Source organism: Argiope bruennichi, chromosome 4 (assembly GCF_947563725.1).
Source record: "Argiope bruennichi chromosome 4, qqArgBrue1.1, whole genome shotgun sequence".
Lineage (NCBI taxonomy): Eukaryota > Metazoa > Arthropoda > Arachnida > Araneae > Araneidae > Argiope > Argiope bruennichi.
Genome location: NC_079154.1, coordinates 103,797,695 through 103,816,408, shown reverse-complemented (window position 1 = coordinate 103,816,408; position 18,714 = coordinate 103,797,695). Strand labels below are relative to the sequence as shown.

At 29.3% G+C, this 18,714-nt stretch overlaps 1 protein-coding gene across 1 annotated transcript in view; it reads right to left on the bottom strand.

Annotated features, from left to right (window-relative positions):
* Positions 1 to 7,414, bottom strand: part of LOC129965842 (transcriptional coactivator YAP1-like) — a 76,738-nt gene extending 69,324 nt beyond the window's left edge. Inside the window, exon 1 of the mRNA XM_056080060.1 lies at positions 6,757 to 7,414. Within this exon, the coding sequence (XP_055936035.1) occupies positions 6,757 to 7,235 (479 nt within the window). The 5' untranslated portion in view covers positions 7,236 to 7,414. The remainder of the gene's footprint in view (positions 1 to 6,756) is intronic.
* Positions 7,415 to 18,714: the final 11,300 nt, after the last annotated feature.

Below are 18,714 nucleotides of genomic sequence, written 5' to 3'. Positions count from 1 at the left end.
AAAAAGAAAAGAAAAGAAAAGAATGCAACTCCTGTCTTCTTGAAAAATAGTTGTACAATTACTAGATCCACCTTTAGTCATTTACCGTTCATGATTAGAAACCAAAGGAAGGAAATTGAGAACTTCCCAACAATTTCGGAGTTGATTTTGTCTCCGAGACGCCTTCGTTTGTTCAATAATAATAACAGATGATTCTGCTTTTCCCCATTTAATGTGAATAAAAATCATTAAAGGACAAGAGAGTTGCGCCAACTCCTATATTACTTTGTCACATACAAATCGCCCATGAATTATAAAAGGGTGGCAACTTTCTTACGCAAATGGATAAATTAGTATGATTACAGAATTGAAGTATACTTTCACCATTAAAAAAAAATGTAGTTGTAGATTGGGTGCAATGTAAGTTTCAACCTTCTACAAGAAAGAGTAGATTTCAATTTAAAAACGTCTAAAATTGCATATTCTTTCAAAGTTTCTTAACACTGTAAATACAAACATCAAACATTAATCTCAAATTAATTGCTATATCAACCTCAAAAACCACCCTGAAATATGGAAATAGATCTTAATCTGATGAATTGATTAATTAATGACTCAGATCGAAGTACCGATTAACAGTGAAATTTTCACTTGCATACTTCCTGCTCCCAAAACCTTCGTTTTAAAATCAATCGAACAAATGTTTTTTCATTCGATAATCATACCAGAAGCTCCATGAGTAAAAGCTAAAGCCAATGACCATGACCAGCCTAAGGTCGTCTGGAAACAATTATTTCTCTCTTTATAGGTATTCCAACCCGAGACATTTCTAAGGTTAAACGCAGGCGTTTCTCTTTAAAGATTTCTTTGTACCTCTACCTGCTTTTCAGAAGTTTGAAAATATAAAATTAAATCATTTTAAAAATAAACAATAAATCTCTTCTGTAAAAAGTTTACTGCAAAAAGTAAAAAACACAGGTTAAGTATTTTTTTCATATTTTACCAAACTGGAACGAAAATATTTGTCTAACAAAGTCTATTACTTCGTAATAACAGATAATAGATATTAAAATATATAAACAAACGTTTATCCAACATGTGTAAAGTACAATATCAATATCTTATCAATGAATAATAATAGCATTGATTGAAACGCTACATCCTTAACATTTCAACATGAATCCATGCAATGAATCTATTTAATACTACATGGCCTTAAATATCACTATTTTTATTATATTTTATGAATTATATAAAATAAAAATCACCATAGACAAACCATCTGTAAACATTGATTAAATCTTCATGGGGAAAAAAATTATATGAAATGTTTTATGCATTATATGAGAAGAAAGACTTATAAAGAAGTATTTGAGTTACAGCGTATAACGATTTTATCATGGACGGCTGCTGTGAATTGCCTTTAAAAAGTGCAATCTTTCTAAATTCATATATCGAAAAAATAATTTCAAATGTTTATCATTCAACGTGACTAACGTCATAGTGTATTCAGCAAGAAATGACATCATACAGGGACGAATCAAGGACGCACATCTGATTTATTGAGAATAAGGTCGGAGATGTGCAAATATACAAAATGAAAGAGGGAATATTGTTTGCACACAGAACACTTGCGTCAGTACAAAATAGAAACTCTACTCATGTACTGCGAGTATGTTTACGAAACGCAATGCATTAGAAAACTGTAGATTCATTTTACAAGCCAGTCTATAAAAACTCAAATCTTTAAACAGAATGTATATTATAGAAATGTGAGCACACAATGATATCATTTTATTGTTATATCCTTTTTATATTTCTAACTAAATCCAGAGTATATTAGTCATTTTTTTTCTCTATTTTTTAATTTATTACTAAGAAAAATATATTTGTTTTGAATATTTACGAATGTATTCTTATACACACATGTTTGCAAATAATATTATTGCAAATTATTCTTCATCATTTTTAGTCAATTTCTTTATTACCTTTATTAAGATTTTCATAAATATTCATACTTTAAGTTTTTAAACACTGAAAAAATACTAATTTTCAAAATACTCTTTATTTTGGTACTGTAAATTTATAAAATATTAATAACTTTATTAAATCATTCAAAAAAATTAATATACCCAAGAAAATGTGAAACTTTTTAATTCCATTATTATTCTTGCTTTTGAATTAATAGAATAAAGTATTAGTTAATTTATTATTAAATGAATAAATAAATTTAAGTTAAATGTTTTATTACTCATGATTTAAAATAAACTTTTCCCAATTCAGAGTGTATATAAATTTTTAATCTATTTTTTTTTAATTCAAAATCCTGGAATTCTTCCCTTTCTATGAATATGACAGTATAAATTTACAAATATACTTCAAAAATTTCCATAATGAATATTTTGTATTACATTATTATTTAAAATATTATGAATAAACAATAAAAAGTTGATAGGATTATACTAATATTAAAATAAGAATTGCAATTAAATGTGGATTTTTTAATTTGTATTAGACATTATAAATACAAAATTAAATTAGATAGTTTCTTGCTTGGAAAGTCAAAAGTATATAAAATAGGTACACTTTTGAAAATAATATGCTTCAAATGACCACTTGACACACTTGCATTTATTTTTAACCCATATGGATTATCAACATATAAAACTGATTCTTTAGTTTTATATCAAAATTTTTTCTTATTTTTTATAATGAACTTTACATATAATATTTCCTACATGCACCAATTAAAAAGAAATTTGTAGCAAATATCCATCTTAAAACAAATATGAGGGTGCCTCAAACAATAAGGATCAATAAATCTTGTATACAATTCAGCACTTTAAGATATTAATTATCAATATTTTAACTTGGACATTAATAAAAAGAATTAGAAGTTTATAACATGGCAGCTGTATTTTATATTTTAAAAGTAATTTGTGTGTTATACAAAAAATATTGAGTTCTTAAGTTCTTATTTCATACAAAAACTTACGATTCCTAGCAATATCATAAATGGTCACCTATCCTCTGTTTTTGACTGACATTTCAGAAACAGTTAACTGTACATTTCCTATGTGAGAAAAACTTTTGACAGAATCACCCATCCAAAACCACTTAATTGATTTTATCAATTTTTATTTCATACAAAAATTCATGACATACAAAGACTGCCTGCCCCTCCTCCACCTCCATTTTTAAGATTTGTAAAATATTAATTTTGACAGAGTTCTCTTTTCCCAAAAGCTGGATTAATTTTACAAGCTTTATTTGCCACATTGCATATATAGTTAACAAATCAGATAACTAAGTGCAAAATGCTATTTTAAATAATGCTTCTTGTAGTAATCAAATATAGTTCATCAAAGTTGATTGATAGTTAAATTTATGTTATTAATATGGTAGTCTTGTTAGAAAAGTCATCCAAGGTGGTTAGTTTTAAATAAAATTCCTTTTTTATTATAATTCAAAAAGTTCTTAATACTCAATGATTTAATCATCTAAATTTGATATAGTATTTTAAAATTCATGCATAGAAGTTAGATTACCAAATGATGTGAAAAATATAATGTTGTTGCTTCATAATATATATTTCTTATAAGCAATAACCTTCAATTGTAATAAGTAAAATATTCAAATAAAACATTAATATAAACAATATTCTATATAAAATAAAAATAACAAATCTCCAATTAAAATTGATCTTATGCATAAATTAAATAACCAGGAATTCTTTTTATGCATGCATTTTCAAAACTGACATAGCAATATACTATGCTTGCTCAATTATCCATAGACAAATGTAGCATCAGCTGCTGTTAATTCCAAAATATTGTTAAGAAAACTTCAACCAACAATGAAAACAGAAAGTATATTAATATGAAAAAAAATACCAACTTTTCATGAAAATGTAAGCCAACAACTGTAAGTACAGAAATCTACTGCGTATTAAGCCATTATTGTATATGTAAATAATAAAAAAATATCCACTGTAAATATAAATTTTTTAAAAACATTTTTATACTCATTTCTGTTTATTTTCATTCATTCATTTTGCAAATGATCCATATAATTTTCTTTACCTTAATTACTGTTCTATAGATAATTATGTGTTTATTGAGTAATTATTAAAAAGTGCAATCAAAATATTTTGACAGAAAGATATTATTCAACGGTTAGATGCCTTCCTAATTTATCCTTAATTACCAAGTAATTAGTCTGAATAATAAATAAAATTGAAGAAAATAGTTAAATTTTTTTCTTGTAAGAATCTTTACAACTTGAGACAAAAAAATTAACAAAAATTATAATAAAAATCAACTGAAACTTATCAAATAATTCCCAAAAAAGATATTGCTTATAAAAATAGAGCTAAAAATGTTTAAAAATTCTTATTAAAAAGTAGAATCCTGAAGTATACATTCCAATAAGCACCTTTGTCAAATAACATTTTTCAAAATTATCACCTTTTCAAAGTGGTATATGTCAATATTAATTTCTAATTTAATAAATAATACTGAAAGCTCAATTTTAAATTTGATTTCAAATACTTGACAGGTTTCTGGCCAGATTATAAAATTGACAAAGACGACAATTGTTTGTCTTCCATGTTTTTTTATAAGAATTATTTAATTTTGTACTTTCCTTTAACTATAAAGATCATGCAATCAAATTTATTCAAATTATAAAAAAATACTGAATTCTTTTTTAAAAATGTGGTCCTTATTTAATTTTAAAATGTGTTATGTGCTCCTCTTTAAATAAATAGTGTAAAGGAAATTTAATATTTTTTCATTTTATAAAAAAATATTTTTAAATTTCCTTTATTTTTATATTATATATATACACAATGTACTGAAAATCTAAATATTAAAAAGTGATCTGTAATTATGCATTTTGCTATTTCAGTTTGCCAAAATTTGTTACTTAAAACTACTTACGTACAAATTAAGTTTTTTAAAATTTGGTTTTGAAAGTTTGCAAAAAGAAAAAAAAGTTTCCCAGATTTCCATTATGTATGGGCTGTTATGAGGCTTTCATCTCACTCTGGCAAAAAGTGTATAGAGTTTTATCCATAACTTTAAGGCTTACAATTCGCTACTATAAATATCAATGAAGAATCAAAATTCAATGTGTAAATATTTAAAATGATATTATTTGCTGTTAGAATCAACAATTGATATTTTGCAAAGACATACATGGACTAAATTGTGTTGTATATATTAATATTATATGGGAAAGTAGTTATCTCATTCAAATTTTTTTCCAGCTAAAATATAATATTTTTTATAAGAAATTCTTATTTAATTGATATATTACTTCTGGATCTTCTTTTTTTAATAAAAAAGGAGAGAATATCCAAAAATTTCAAAGATTTTCAATTCTTCCCAAATATACAGAAAAATGTCAAAAACAAAAAAAAATTTTAATGGAAACCTTCCAAAAACAAAATGTTACAGAATGTTTTTAATAGATAAACTTGAATATAGCAAAGAGCAGACTAAAACTATACTGTAAAAGGAAGGCCATACAAAAAAAAGACCTATTCAATTACGGTAAATCTTTATGCAGTTCCAATTTTTTTTTATTACTATTTATTTCGGTTTAATTTCACTGTTAATGAACAAAAAAATTATACAGTGAATGTATCTCGTATAATGCAATACATTTTAAATTTAAATCTCGAGCATATCATATAGTAGATGACATAATGGTTATGTTTATTAGTTTAAAGAGTTTCAGAGGAATTTTTTCAGCACCAATTTATGTTTACATTTCCTTTCATCATAAAAACAAAAAAAGCATGTAGAATTCACAGAATATTCTTGAATTTTAGTATAGGAATATCAATGATTATTAACTAACTTTTGACAAACGTCTTCAATTTTGATATTTCCTAAAATCTATGAATTTAAATAGTAACTATAAGTCATAGCAGAAATAAGAACTGAGCATTTCAAAGTGTCAAAAAAAAATATATACTTCATACATTCACACATTATCATAGATTTGTTAAATTAAGTCTTGTTATGAAACAATGTGAGGGTTATTTTATTATCACAGAACAGCATGCCTGTTCACAATTCCTTATAATATTATATGCAAGCATATACTCCCCACAAACTAAAAAAGCTATATACTTCATTTATTAGGACATTATCAGATTTGTTAGTTATGTTAAATTGAACCTTGTTGTGAAACAATGAGAGTTATTCCATTTTCACAGAACAGCATGCCTACTTACAATTCATAGTCCCTTATAATATTATATAGAAGCATATACTCCCCACAAATTAAAAAAACAAGATGCTTCATTCATTAGGACCTTATCAAAGATTTGTTAGTTTCGTTAAATTAAGCCTTGTTGTGAAATAACATGTGGCATGAGGTTTTGCGAGGTACAACATTTCATTATCACAGAACCGTGTGTCTGCCAGCAATTCAGAATTCCTTAGAATATTATATATAAACATATACTCCCCACAAACTAAAACGACAATATCATTAGTGCATTACCAAAGATTTGTTAGTTTTGTTAAATTAAGCCTTGTTATGAAATAACATGAGGGTTATTTCATTATCACAGAACAGCAAGCCTGCTCATACTTCACAATTCCTTATAATACTATACACATTTTCTGCATTATAATTTATCATATTATATGAAATAATTTAATGTAGAGAACAATAACATTAATATAGTGTTAACATGCAGCAAACATAATGGTCGATGATAAATCAAGTCTGTAACAAAAATGCATTAAAAAAAAGACTTACTTCAGGAAATATGTTTGGCCAGCAGAAGTCTTTGCCATTTCCCAACCTGGAGGCAGGGGAATGTTATCATCCAATAAATCCCCAAAACTCCTCTGTCTGGGGTGCTGATGAGGAGTTGGTACATTCTTAGTATAGGACTGTTGCAAAGATGCAGGGGACGAATGGGCCCTGGGATGGTTAATCTGTAATCCACTAGGTAGCTGCTGCTGTGGATGGGACGGAGGAGCACCCGAGGGGTAAGTGGTATTATCGGAACTCGATTCTCGAGAATGGGACGGAGATTTTGAGCCTTTCTCTGGCTGCTGAAAAAATGACGGAGGCAAGTTTCTCAGTCTCATAGGCACAGTTAAAGGCACCTGATAATCCTTCGGGTGGATGACGGCATTGAAGAGCTCATCCAACTTCGTTTCGGAGTCACTGCGTATGTGCACTACTTGATTAGGTCCTTTCTGTTCGATGACATCTTGCTGTTGGGACATCTTGTGTTTCACAATATTTTTTTAAAAATATATATCTGAAGTGCGATGTGAACGTCACACCAAAGAGAGGAGGTTGGTTAGTGTGTTGCTCTCGAAGAGTTCACAGACTTCAGCAACGTATCATACCTCCTCCCCACAAACTAACTCACACCACCACACCTTCGTTGAAACTCGACTTCTACCGAGTATTATAATGTTTGGAAACACGGGTGCAATCCGATGGAGGTTGCCGCAACAAAAAGTTTCTCTTTGGCCAATCAGAGAGCGAGGCTGGTTTTTCTCGCCAAACTCAATCGCGATAGAAAAGAGTGATGTTGACGTCTACGTCACGAAAGTTAGCGCACGCATCGATACTTCTGTGCTGGGAGTCGATGAGATTCCGTGCGACCGCCAATGACAGATGAGTTAATATTTCGAATCGGCTTTTCGAAAGGGGATGAGAATACTTAGTTCACGTATTAAAATTTATAACTTTTATAAGGAGAATGACATTTGTAAAAATAATGCTTAAATATTCGAGAATAATGTTAAAAAAATATATTTCAGAAAATTTTGTTTATAAAAAGTTGAATTAAAAACAATTCTATTAACTTAATTTATTTGAAAGAGACCATGCATAGTAAATCGCCAATCATATACACAGGGCGGATTTCCAAATATGTAAACTAGGCAACTGCCTAGTGCCAGTAGGCTGAAAGGGGAGACAGGCATGGCGATTCAAAAACAGTGTTAATCAAATTATTAAATAAATAACTTTTTAGTCACAAATTTTAAGAATTAGGATAATTTTAATTCTTTTTTAAGTGTAATTAGTTAGATTTCTATGCTCTGTTTAGGGTAGTAAAACGTCTTAATCTAAATAACCTTAGAGTAGAAAACGTCTAAATTGTTAATGAACCCCTTCTGAATTATGATTTAGTAATGTCAGCTTTATAATAAGTAATTTTATTTAATTTCACAAATGAAATTATTATTAATAAATAACTGTTTAATAATATAAATGAAATAATAATATTATAATCACTAGTAACTATTTGCTAATAAAACTGAAACAATATAAGAAATTAAATATTTATCATGCTTTATTTAAAAAAGCAAAATACAAATCATTTTATTACATAATAATTGATGCATCTTGTAATCGATTTCAAAAATTTCTTATATGAAGTATAATACTCTTTTTATAAATATTCTTAATTATTTTTAACTACAATGACATTTACATGTATGGGTCTTTTTGACAATACTGACTTCAGATTTCTACACTAGAAAAAAAAAATACTTAGCATGTCTCTGTTATAAATAAATTAGTTTCGATGTCAATCTGGAAAAGTTACACTTATATGAACTTAAATTTTTAGACAATTCAATAAATTAGAAAAAAAAAACTTTTATATCTTTCTAAATTAGTTTAATTAATTTCCTCCTGGAAAAAAAATTTAATTTCACAAAACTGTGAAAACAAGTGTATTCTTTTAGTTCGCTGACACTTCAATTGTAATTATTCAGACTTAACTTCGAGAATTATTTTTACTGACTTTTTTTTTCTTCTGTATTTTACAAAAACATTAAATTTTTCCTTGAGATTATGAATCTTTAAAAGATTCTTCAAGGCACCCTACTTTCAGTTTAGATGCCGATTATACTTTTACTTTATTTTAAAATATATACCAGTAGAAGTTTCATGATTCAGTAAATTGTTAATTCATATTTATTCTTATAAATCTGCTTGGTATTCTTACAAATTATTAAGTCATAATGACTTACTAGCAATATCTAGTTGAACTCTGAAATTGGGAAGTCATGAGTACTGAATTGAATTCTAGAGGAAGTTCTATATTGTAAGTGTAGTTTCGTTTAAGTTGGAGGGCAAAGATTTTCACATTAGAAAGAAGTGAAATCTTGGAATAGAGTGGATATTCTTGTGTTGTCTTCGTCATCTAGCGGCAGATCAAAGTTATTAAGTCCATCATCATAAGTGGATACTTAACCAACAATTATATATCATGAATTTCAAATTATTTTAACTGCAATTACTTAATTAACGATTACACAGTTTAACATTAATTTTATTTCGAATAATATTTCAATTATTTTTTCGGAATAATTTCACTGTGCAAATTTTTAATTCGACATTTTTTCCTCTTTTTTTGTAAGTTGGGATTAAATTTTTGAGATGAAATGAAAACAAAATTTCATAAATAATATAATTACAGCACTCAAATGGTGTAAAAACTGCTTCAAACATAATTCAATGATAAAATTAAATCAGCGCTTAAACCAAAAGAAGAATTAATATATAAATCAGATGATAAACCATTCAGAAGCATGAAATCTGCATCAAATGCAAAAGAATAAAATTTAAAATAATATTAAGGAATGAAATAAAGAAATGCGTTTTCAGCAAATCAAAATAAACAAAACTTATGATATACTAAAATAATGATGATAAGTTAAAAAAATATATATATATGATGATACTGCATTATATTTAATAAATAGAAAACAATATGTTATTTCAATTAATTCATGAAAATTCATTTTTTTTATATATAATTTCCTTTCATACGTTGTAAAGTTTTCGTATTAAAGGCTCCAACATAAATCTGTTATATGTGTGTCTTAGCTCACTTAATGTCTCAGTGGAACCTCTCTACTTGTTAGGGCCGGAATACAAAATAGGCAAAGTAGACACAACTACCTGGGGACTCCGTGACTCTGAGGGGGGGAGCGCAAAATCGCCGCATTTCTTTTCTTGTGATATTTTCAGAGAAATTTAATTTTCAAATATTGTACACTTAAAATTATTGAATCAAAATAATCAAAATTATGTTTTTCTTAAATTTTGGAACATTAATCTAACAACATGCCTAATTACCTTTAGCCAGTTTATATATATATATATATATATATATATATATATATATATATATATATATATATATATATATATATATATATATATATATATATATATATATATATATATATATATATATATATATATATATATATAATTTTGAATTACAATTCTGACAAATTATATAACTTTATAATTTAAACATTATATGCCTGAATAGCATTTAGCTTGTGTTAAAAAGTTCTACCATTTTTTTTTTTCATATTACAAAGCAAATTAGAAACTAGGAAGGAAAAACGGGAGACCACAGATTTGCATTGCATAAGAACCCGTAGAAGATAGATATATTCGGCCCTGTATTATTCCTTATTAAAATTGCCTGCACTCTTGTTCAAGTGATTATGAAGAAGAATCAGCTTTGCGCAAATATTAGCCGCTAATTTTTCAAAAAATTTAAGCCTATTTTGCTCTAATAATTCACATTTCTCTTTAAAAATTCTCTTTATAAAAAAAATGGCTCTAATGCAGATTTGGCTGCCCCTTCGATTGACGACAAATTTCAGCGATGAAGTACTACTTCTGGTTTTCATAATGTTCTGTTTTCATTGACGTTACTGCTGGGTTACCGACAGAACATTTTCACCCTTGGCGGTGATTTTGGCGTCAAAAAATTCGGCAAAAAATCAAGGGGCACCCAATTGTAAACTTTTACCAAAAATATTTATGCTTTAAAAAAAAATTTAATAACTAAGATCCCGTGAGCATGAGTTAACAGAAAACTCAGTATTAGATACATTTATGCTGAAAATTTTAAATTTTTATTCTTTTTCTTTACTGTATATGAAAACCATCAAAAATCTCTGTTAGCAGCTTTTCATTGACCTGTTGCATTCGTGTGTCAACAAAAATGGAATGCAGACAAACTTACTATTAAGCGAAATCTTACTACATTATAAATAATATTACCAAATTAACATCAACTTATTTTCATTCAAACTCTAGTATCTTTTGAAACATATATATATATATATATATATATATATATATATATATATATATATATATATATATTGTAAATAACTGTTAATTCAGATTAGCAACACTGATATGTTATTGAATTTTTGAGTTTGTTGTTTCAAAAGATACTAGAGTTTGAATGAAAATAAGTTGATGTTAATTTGGTAATATATATATATATATATATATATATATATATATATATATATATACATATATATATATATATATATATATATATATATATATATATATATATATATATATATATATATATATATATATATATATATATATATATATATATATATATATATATATATATATATATATATATATATATATATATATATATATATATATATATATATATATATAATTATTAAACTACTTATGAGGTTAATTTTAAATGAAATATTTATAATTTATGTCACAACAGATCAATCCAGGAAACATTTTACAACCAGAAGTCAGGGCCAGCTTCGAAGTAGTTGGCGCCCTGTGCGAAATTAATGCGCTGATTTCAAGTCAGGTTTTTCCCACTTACTTTTCTTGGCGCGATTAAAGGAGTTCGCATTCGCAAAACAAAAAATAATAGTTAAGCAAGTGGTTAACAGGTTCTGTCCATTATATCAGCTCACTAAACTGCAAACTTTCCTGTTGCCCTTTTTTTCATCGTCGTAAAGAATCTATGCAATTTTGCAAACTCTCTTGTAAATATTCGCCAATATTTGGCTTAAAATATCTCTGCTGTAGTATTAAATATTAAAATAAAATAATAAAATGGATGTAATGGATAAATAAAAATATATAAAAATTGAAATGAATATAACATATATAAGATGTTGAAGATACCATTTTAATGTTAAGATTATGCATTATTTCAAAAATTAAAGCCAATTCTGCGAATGTGATATCAGTTTTGAAATTAGCAGCTTTAAAATACCTGAAAATTATTGAAACTACCATGTAAAATGATTTTTTTTTGGGGGGGGGCAAAGTTATTATAGTACAACACTATAATATATGCCATAATTAATAATTGCAATTGTGTGTTCAAAATCTAATTAAATGCAAAAGAAAAATAATAAAGTCCAATTTTGACTTGAATGCAAAATTTATTCATCTTCAGATACCATATTTTACAAATATTTGTGAGCCAGATTTGGATTAGTTTAACCCTTTCTAAGGCCGTGGGAAGTATGCTTCCCACCAAATTTATCAATCTTTGTATGAAATTATGTAGATTTTCATAAGTTCTGACAAATTTTTTTAGAAAGACAGAAACTTATATGCTTCAGTTCTTTATCTCACACAAAATGATGTGTCTTGGTTTGTCACTTAATTATTAATTAACCAAATTAATTAATTGATCAAATTAAATTTATCTAATAAGCTAAATGAATCCCTTTTCTTATTCTAATTTCAAGCCTAAAAATATTTTAACATAATATGACTAGAAAAAAATGGCCCTTTAAAGGGTTAAAAGCACGTTATTGTGAAATTAAATATTAAATTAATCAGTTATAAAAAGGTTTAGGAATTATGAATGTTTACTTTCTCTTATACGCAATATAGTGAAAGTATAGTAATTATCAAAAAAAAAAAAAAATCGAACATGAGATTTTGACGAATGTCTATGATTTATACCTCTCTGAGATCGAAAAACACATTTTTGGAAAATGCCCTTCTGTCTATGACAAAGATAACTCAAAAACACTTTGATCTACACAGATGAAATTTAGTATAGGTCTTTACAATAAATTCACAGATTTTTATCAAATTTTCAGTAAAACGTTTTCAGAGGAAGTCCGTCTGTCCGGCTGCTCTTATATAAGTTAACATACTAATTATAAAAGAGGAGAGTTAGGTGTATAAAATTCGATACATAAATTTAATATCTATAGAGTACATACCTATCAAATGTTAAACCAAATCCAACAAGGTGTTTATCACCTATTGGTCTGTACTTTCAGAAACATATAAACTTGATAATTCAAAAATGCAATGACTTAAATATGTTACATTTGGTATGCGAATTTATGGCTACAATTTTAGTTCTGTATCAGACTTTTTGTTTCAATCGGTTGAGAAAAACGCGTCTAAAACATAAATTCGATTTTCGAATACTATTAACTGCGTATCAGAGGTTAATCGCCAAATAACTCGCCAAGGAAGACACAACAGATTCAGTTAAAATGTTAAATTCGCCCCAAGAATCTATATTTTGTAACTATTGTATGCCAATGCCTGTTCTCTGGCATGACAAATTTGTTATAGAGTCCGCGAGAAAGTTTTGGAAAGACCACACTCGCTGGTTTTATGTGTACTTGCTGATTAAACATCCTTTTGGCCGTCATGGATGAGCCCTTTTCGAAGTATTTCTCATAGAATTTAAAAACAGGAAGCTTTTCTTTTAAGATAATTTTTATTGATATGGCAGTCATAGCAGAATTTATTCATATTAATACAATCGTATTCATAAATAAATATAAATATGATTGTCATTTGAAATTTTATTAGAAGTTTAAAATTTTATTGCAGTTCTTTAGATCCAAAGAAAAAGAAGATCTGATTTGTTATCAAGGCTATAAAGTACCATTATATAAATAGAAAACTTTACTCATTTGTCACAAGCGAGATGCGTGTTACTTGATACAAATTTTAAAAAAAATCAAATAAAAGGAAGAATCATTATTATTTTTTTTTCTGAAAACAATGCATAAAGTATGAAAAAATAATTTCAATAGTCAACCAAACATGAAATCCTATTATAAATCTAAAATTATGTGAACTTCGTGCGTAGCAACTCAAAAGAATCAACGAATTTAATTTCCCTTAATAATGTCTCACGAAAACACTGTAAAGGAAAGGAATTATAATTATAGAAAACGAATCATCATTTACTGTCCTTTGTGTTCGACATGCCAATTTATCACGAAATCTCAGTAATGAACGGATGTCCAAACGCGTCATACATTAGAATTGGCAAAGGGAACTTCTCCCCTCGAACTTACTTGACGCATTTTTACTGGTTTCATGTTTAGCATCGTCATATAATGAAAATATAAATATATATATATATATATATATATATATATGTCTTTTGAACTTCGAGAATTCTATAAATTTGATATAATTTAGTTGCCTTGCTTGCTGAGTTTTCACTTTCTCGTACACGTGATGATGATGATGTCGCGTCCGCGTTACCACGGAAAGGGGGTGCAATAGCTTCTGAGGGTAAAGACCCCTGAACCCCCGAGGGCAGAAGTCTGACTTCTAGCTCATATGAAGATGAAACACACACATTCGCTTGCACAACCCCCTTTTTACAGAGGGGTGCACATTCACACACCTCACGGATAGAACACAGTAACAACCATGCCCGAACCGGGACTCGAGCCCAGGACGCCCAAGTCACGGGGAAGACGCGCTACCCCTATGCCAGGACGCCGGCTCTCGTATACGTAGTATAGAGAAATTACTGTAAGTTCGCCGTCTCTATCTGTGATGAAGACAACGGATAAACATTGTCAGCTAGGCGGTTGAAATTTGGTATACTGTCTTTACATCAAATTTGCAGATTTCTATCAAATTTTGAGTAAAACATGTGCAGAAAAAGTCCGGCAGTTCGAATATAAGTTAACAAAATAACTAAGAATGAAGAGAGCCAGATGGGTAAAATTTGGTGCACAGATTTAATATCTATAATGTACACACATATTAAATTTTGATTCAAATCCAATAAAGGATTGACTGTCTGTCGATCTGTACTTTCAGAAGCCTGTAAGCAGTAATTACTCAAAACATAATCACTTAAATATATCAAATTTGGTATGGGATTTTTTGACTACAAGTGCAGTTTTGTGTCAAATCATTTCAATCATCTGAGAAAAAACGTGTCTAAAACACAAATTCCATTTTTAGATACTATGAAAAAAAACAAGTGATTAATGGCTGATTAAACCTCCAAGGATAACATGGCAGATTTAGTAAAGATGTTAAATTCACGCCAGTAGTTATTATTGTTCCATTGCCATGTAAGGCATTCTATGGCATGATAAGTTTATTAGAGAGTATGCGAGACAGTTTTGGAGAGACCACTACCACTGGTTTAGTTGTTATATCGTTCACGTACACAAGAATAGATAAATAAAACCATCTATCCTCATAGAGATTTAAATTCAAAATGAAACACAAATCAAAAACTTAGAGTGATTATCACCCTAGCCAAAGCATCACGTTATTAAAATTCACTCATTGGACTCACTGAATTTTAGAGTTATTTCATATTGTTTTTTCTTATGGCACGTGCCATGGACAAGCTCGCTGTTACGAAGATAGCTACTTTAAGCCGGTGGGAGAGCGTCTCTTGTTTTTATAGTAGCGCCATCTAGAGTCAAGAGAGCGAATTAGCTACACACACGTCACAACCCTTTTTACGGAGCGGGCTTCATTCAAGCATTTCATTCACTCATCTATAGATCGTCATTTATACCTGAATCAGAGAATGATCACCCCTGATCCAGTACCCCCAGTGGTATTACTCCGACTTGGAGGACTTTGTAACCACGTCAGATTTATACGGGCGTCAGTCACCAAGCACGCGAGGAATCTTCGGCCGGCGAGGTTCGAACTCGCAACCTAAGGGACGCGAATCTAACGCTCTACCAACCAGGATATAACGGCCCTGAGTTATTTCATTCATATATCTACTAATAGATAGATTAATAGAGAGTTAACTTTCAGATGGATTAAATCTGATGTGTATAAATCCACATCTGTTTAAAAAGTCAAAAACAAAAACCTTTTCACACATTTCTTCTATCTAGCCTAGGATTCCCCAACCTTTTCTAAACAAATCACACCCTTTCATAAAAAAAGTTTCAATGCCCTATTTTTTATGATAGCTGATTGTACCTCAAAATAAAATATTATATCATATTATCTGCCCCTATTCTAAATGTCTATCTATGTATTGATGGCGATGTCGTGTTGCCACGGAAAGGGGGTGCAGTAGCTTCTGTGGTAAAGATTCCTGAGCACCCGAGGGCAGAAAGAAGTCTGACTTCTAGCTCATATGAAGATGAAACTCACACATTCGCTTGCACAACCCCTTTTTACAGGGGGGCACATTCACACACCTCACAGATAGAACACAAATGAAGAACAACCATGCTCGAGCCGGGATTCGAACCCGGGACGCCCAGATCAAGAGGAAGAGGCGCTGCCGATATGCCAGGACGCCGGCTATACATGTATTAAGAATCACAAATTGGAAATAAAAACGCTCGTTAAGCATTAAAAAATGTATGTTAAAATTTCCTTAATTAAATGTAACAGAAATTTTAAGAAATTAATGAAATGTTGAGGCTGATTGAATTTTAACAAATTGTTAATGCTAAGTGCCAGTTTTCAATGACAGATTGTTATGTTCAATGATATGCAATCTGTTGTATTTTTAGACAGTAAAATGATCTACTTAACTGAACCCAAGTTCCATCAGATACAGTGAAGGAAAAAATAAATAATAATGTCCTTCACTTGGGTACAAAAACCAGAACTCTTGATATCCATTCATGAATTTTATTCTTAGTTGTAAGTTTTAAAAGCTCTTCTTCTAAATTTGATGGTTTTACTGTATATGCATTTGCAAAAGAAGCCCGCGTCCTGGCTTAGGGATAGCGCGTCTTCCCCGTGATCTCGGCGTCCTGGGTTTGAATCCCGGTTAGGGCATGGTTGTTCTTCATCTGTTCTATCTGTGAGATGCGTGAATGTGCTCTCCCCCCCCTCCCTGTAAAAAGGATTTGTGCAAGCGAATGTGATGCGTGAGTAGCAAAGTCGTACTCTTGGCCCTCCCCCACTGGCTTAAATCGCTGTCTTTGTAACAGCGGGCTTGTACATGGCCAGTGTCATAAGAAAAAACAACAACGAAAAAGAATCGAAAACCTAATTCGATATATCAACGTTTAAAATATCTTGGATTTGCCCCATAAAATCAGTACCAAGAACTTTCAAGCATTGGTAGTGAATAAGTAAATTTTCCTATTTTCCATATTTAGGCATGTTATTGTATTAATTTCTTAAATGGTTGAATTGCCACTTTCGGCCTCTTGACTTATTATCAATTTTTGACTTAATGCCCCCATTTGCCTTGAACCCATTATCACCCTCATGGAAGGGGAAATTACGATTTTGCTCAGTGAAGTTATTGCATTCATATGCACGTGGGGGGGGGGTATAGACATATAAATTCTCGCTGACGAATTACGACCGAAAATTGACAGAAATCAACAGTTTTAAGACAAAATACGAATGTAAATTTTTTTTTTTTTCCGTTTAGAGAGTTCAGTTTTTGAATTATCGTGTTCACAGACAAACATTCATAATTTTGAAAATCGTTTCTTCGAGCTAAAGAAGGTTTATAACTAGGAAATTTACCGAAATCTCTAAGCTGATATTGATGATTCACAGAACCAGAGTCTTCTCTCTGATAGAGGTTTGCTCATATTTATTTTCTGATAAAATTTTATCTAGTATTAGATTTCTCATAAAGCTAACTTAGATCATGGTATTGGGAGTAGCAATCGGAGAAACATTCAAATATTTGAAAAGATTTAACAAGCCTTTTACTAATCTATATAGATGGTTCATAGAACCAAAGTAAACAGTCTCTCTGGTAGAAGTTAACTCACACTTATTTTTTCTGATAAAATATTATCTAGGGTCTGATTTCTCATAAGGCCACCCTACACCATGGTCTTGGGGGGTAGCAATGGAGGAGAGGAATACATTTATAGAAAAAAAAAAACTTTCAATTATTTTAAAAACAAAACAAGCCTTTTACTAGCTTATATCGGCGATTCACAAAAGAAATTGTCTCTCTGTTAGAAACTTTCTCACACTTTTGATAGAATCTTATTTATAATCGCATAAGGTCAACCCAGACTATAGCGTTATACGTAGTAATCTAGGGGATGAATGCATTTACAAAAGGAAGCTTCAGTTATTTGCAAATTTGTAAGTTATTATTTTGAAAATACAGTACACTCCCGATTATCCGCGGAATTGGGTGGCGCGGCCGCCGCGGATAACAAAAATCGCGGATAATCCGAAAAAAGCTAAAAACGGGTATAGCAAAAAGGAAAACAGTCATTACAACTTTGAAAAATCGTTTTATGTACAATAAAACGTAAAATAAACAGCAGGAAATGTTTAACTAACGCTTAATATTTTAGTATATCACTCAAAACTAACCTAAAATGCATTTTGTTAATGAAAACAGAAAAGTGCTTTGTATTTACGAGAGGCGTCAAGGATGCACAGAAAAATTAATACATATGTACTGTTTTAATACTGTAATGTATTATCTAATTACAAAAGCATAACTGTAAAACTGCACCTTTTTGGGAAAAAAAAAAAAAAACTTTGTGCGGCAGGCGCGAATAATCGGGAGTCTACAGTAGTTATAAAAAATATAGTTTTTTTTTTTTTTTAAATTTATATCCATGCCCTCAATTTTTTCGAAACTCAAGCATTCTTTAGAAATTCCGATGCATTTTTAATCAAATAATAAAATATGAGAACTTACAATGGAATTAG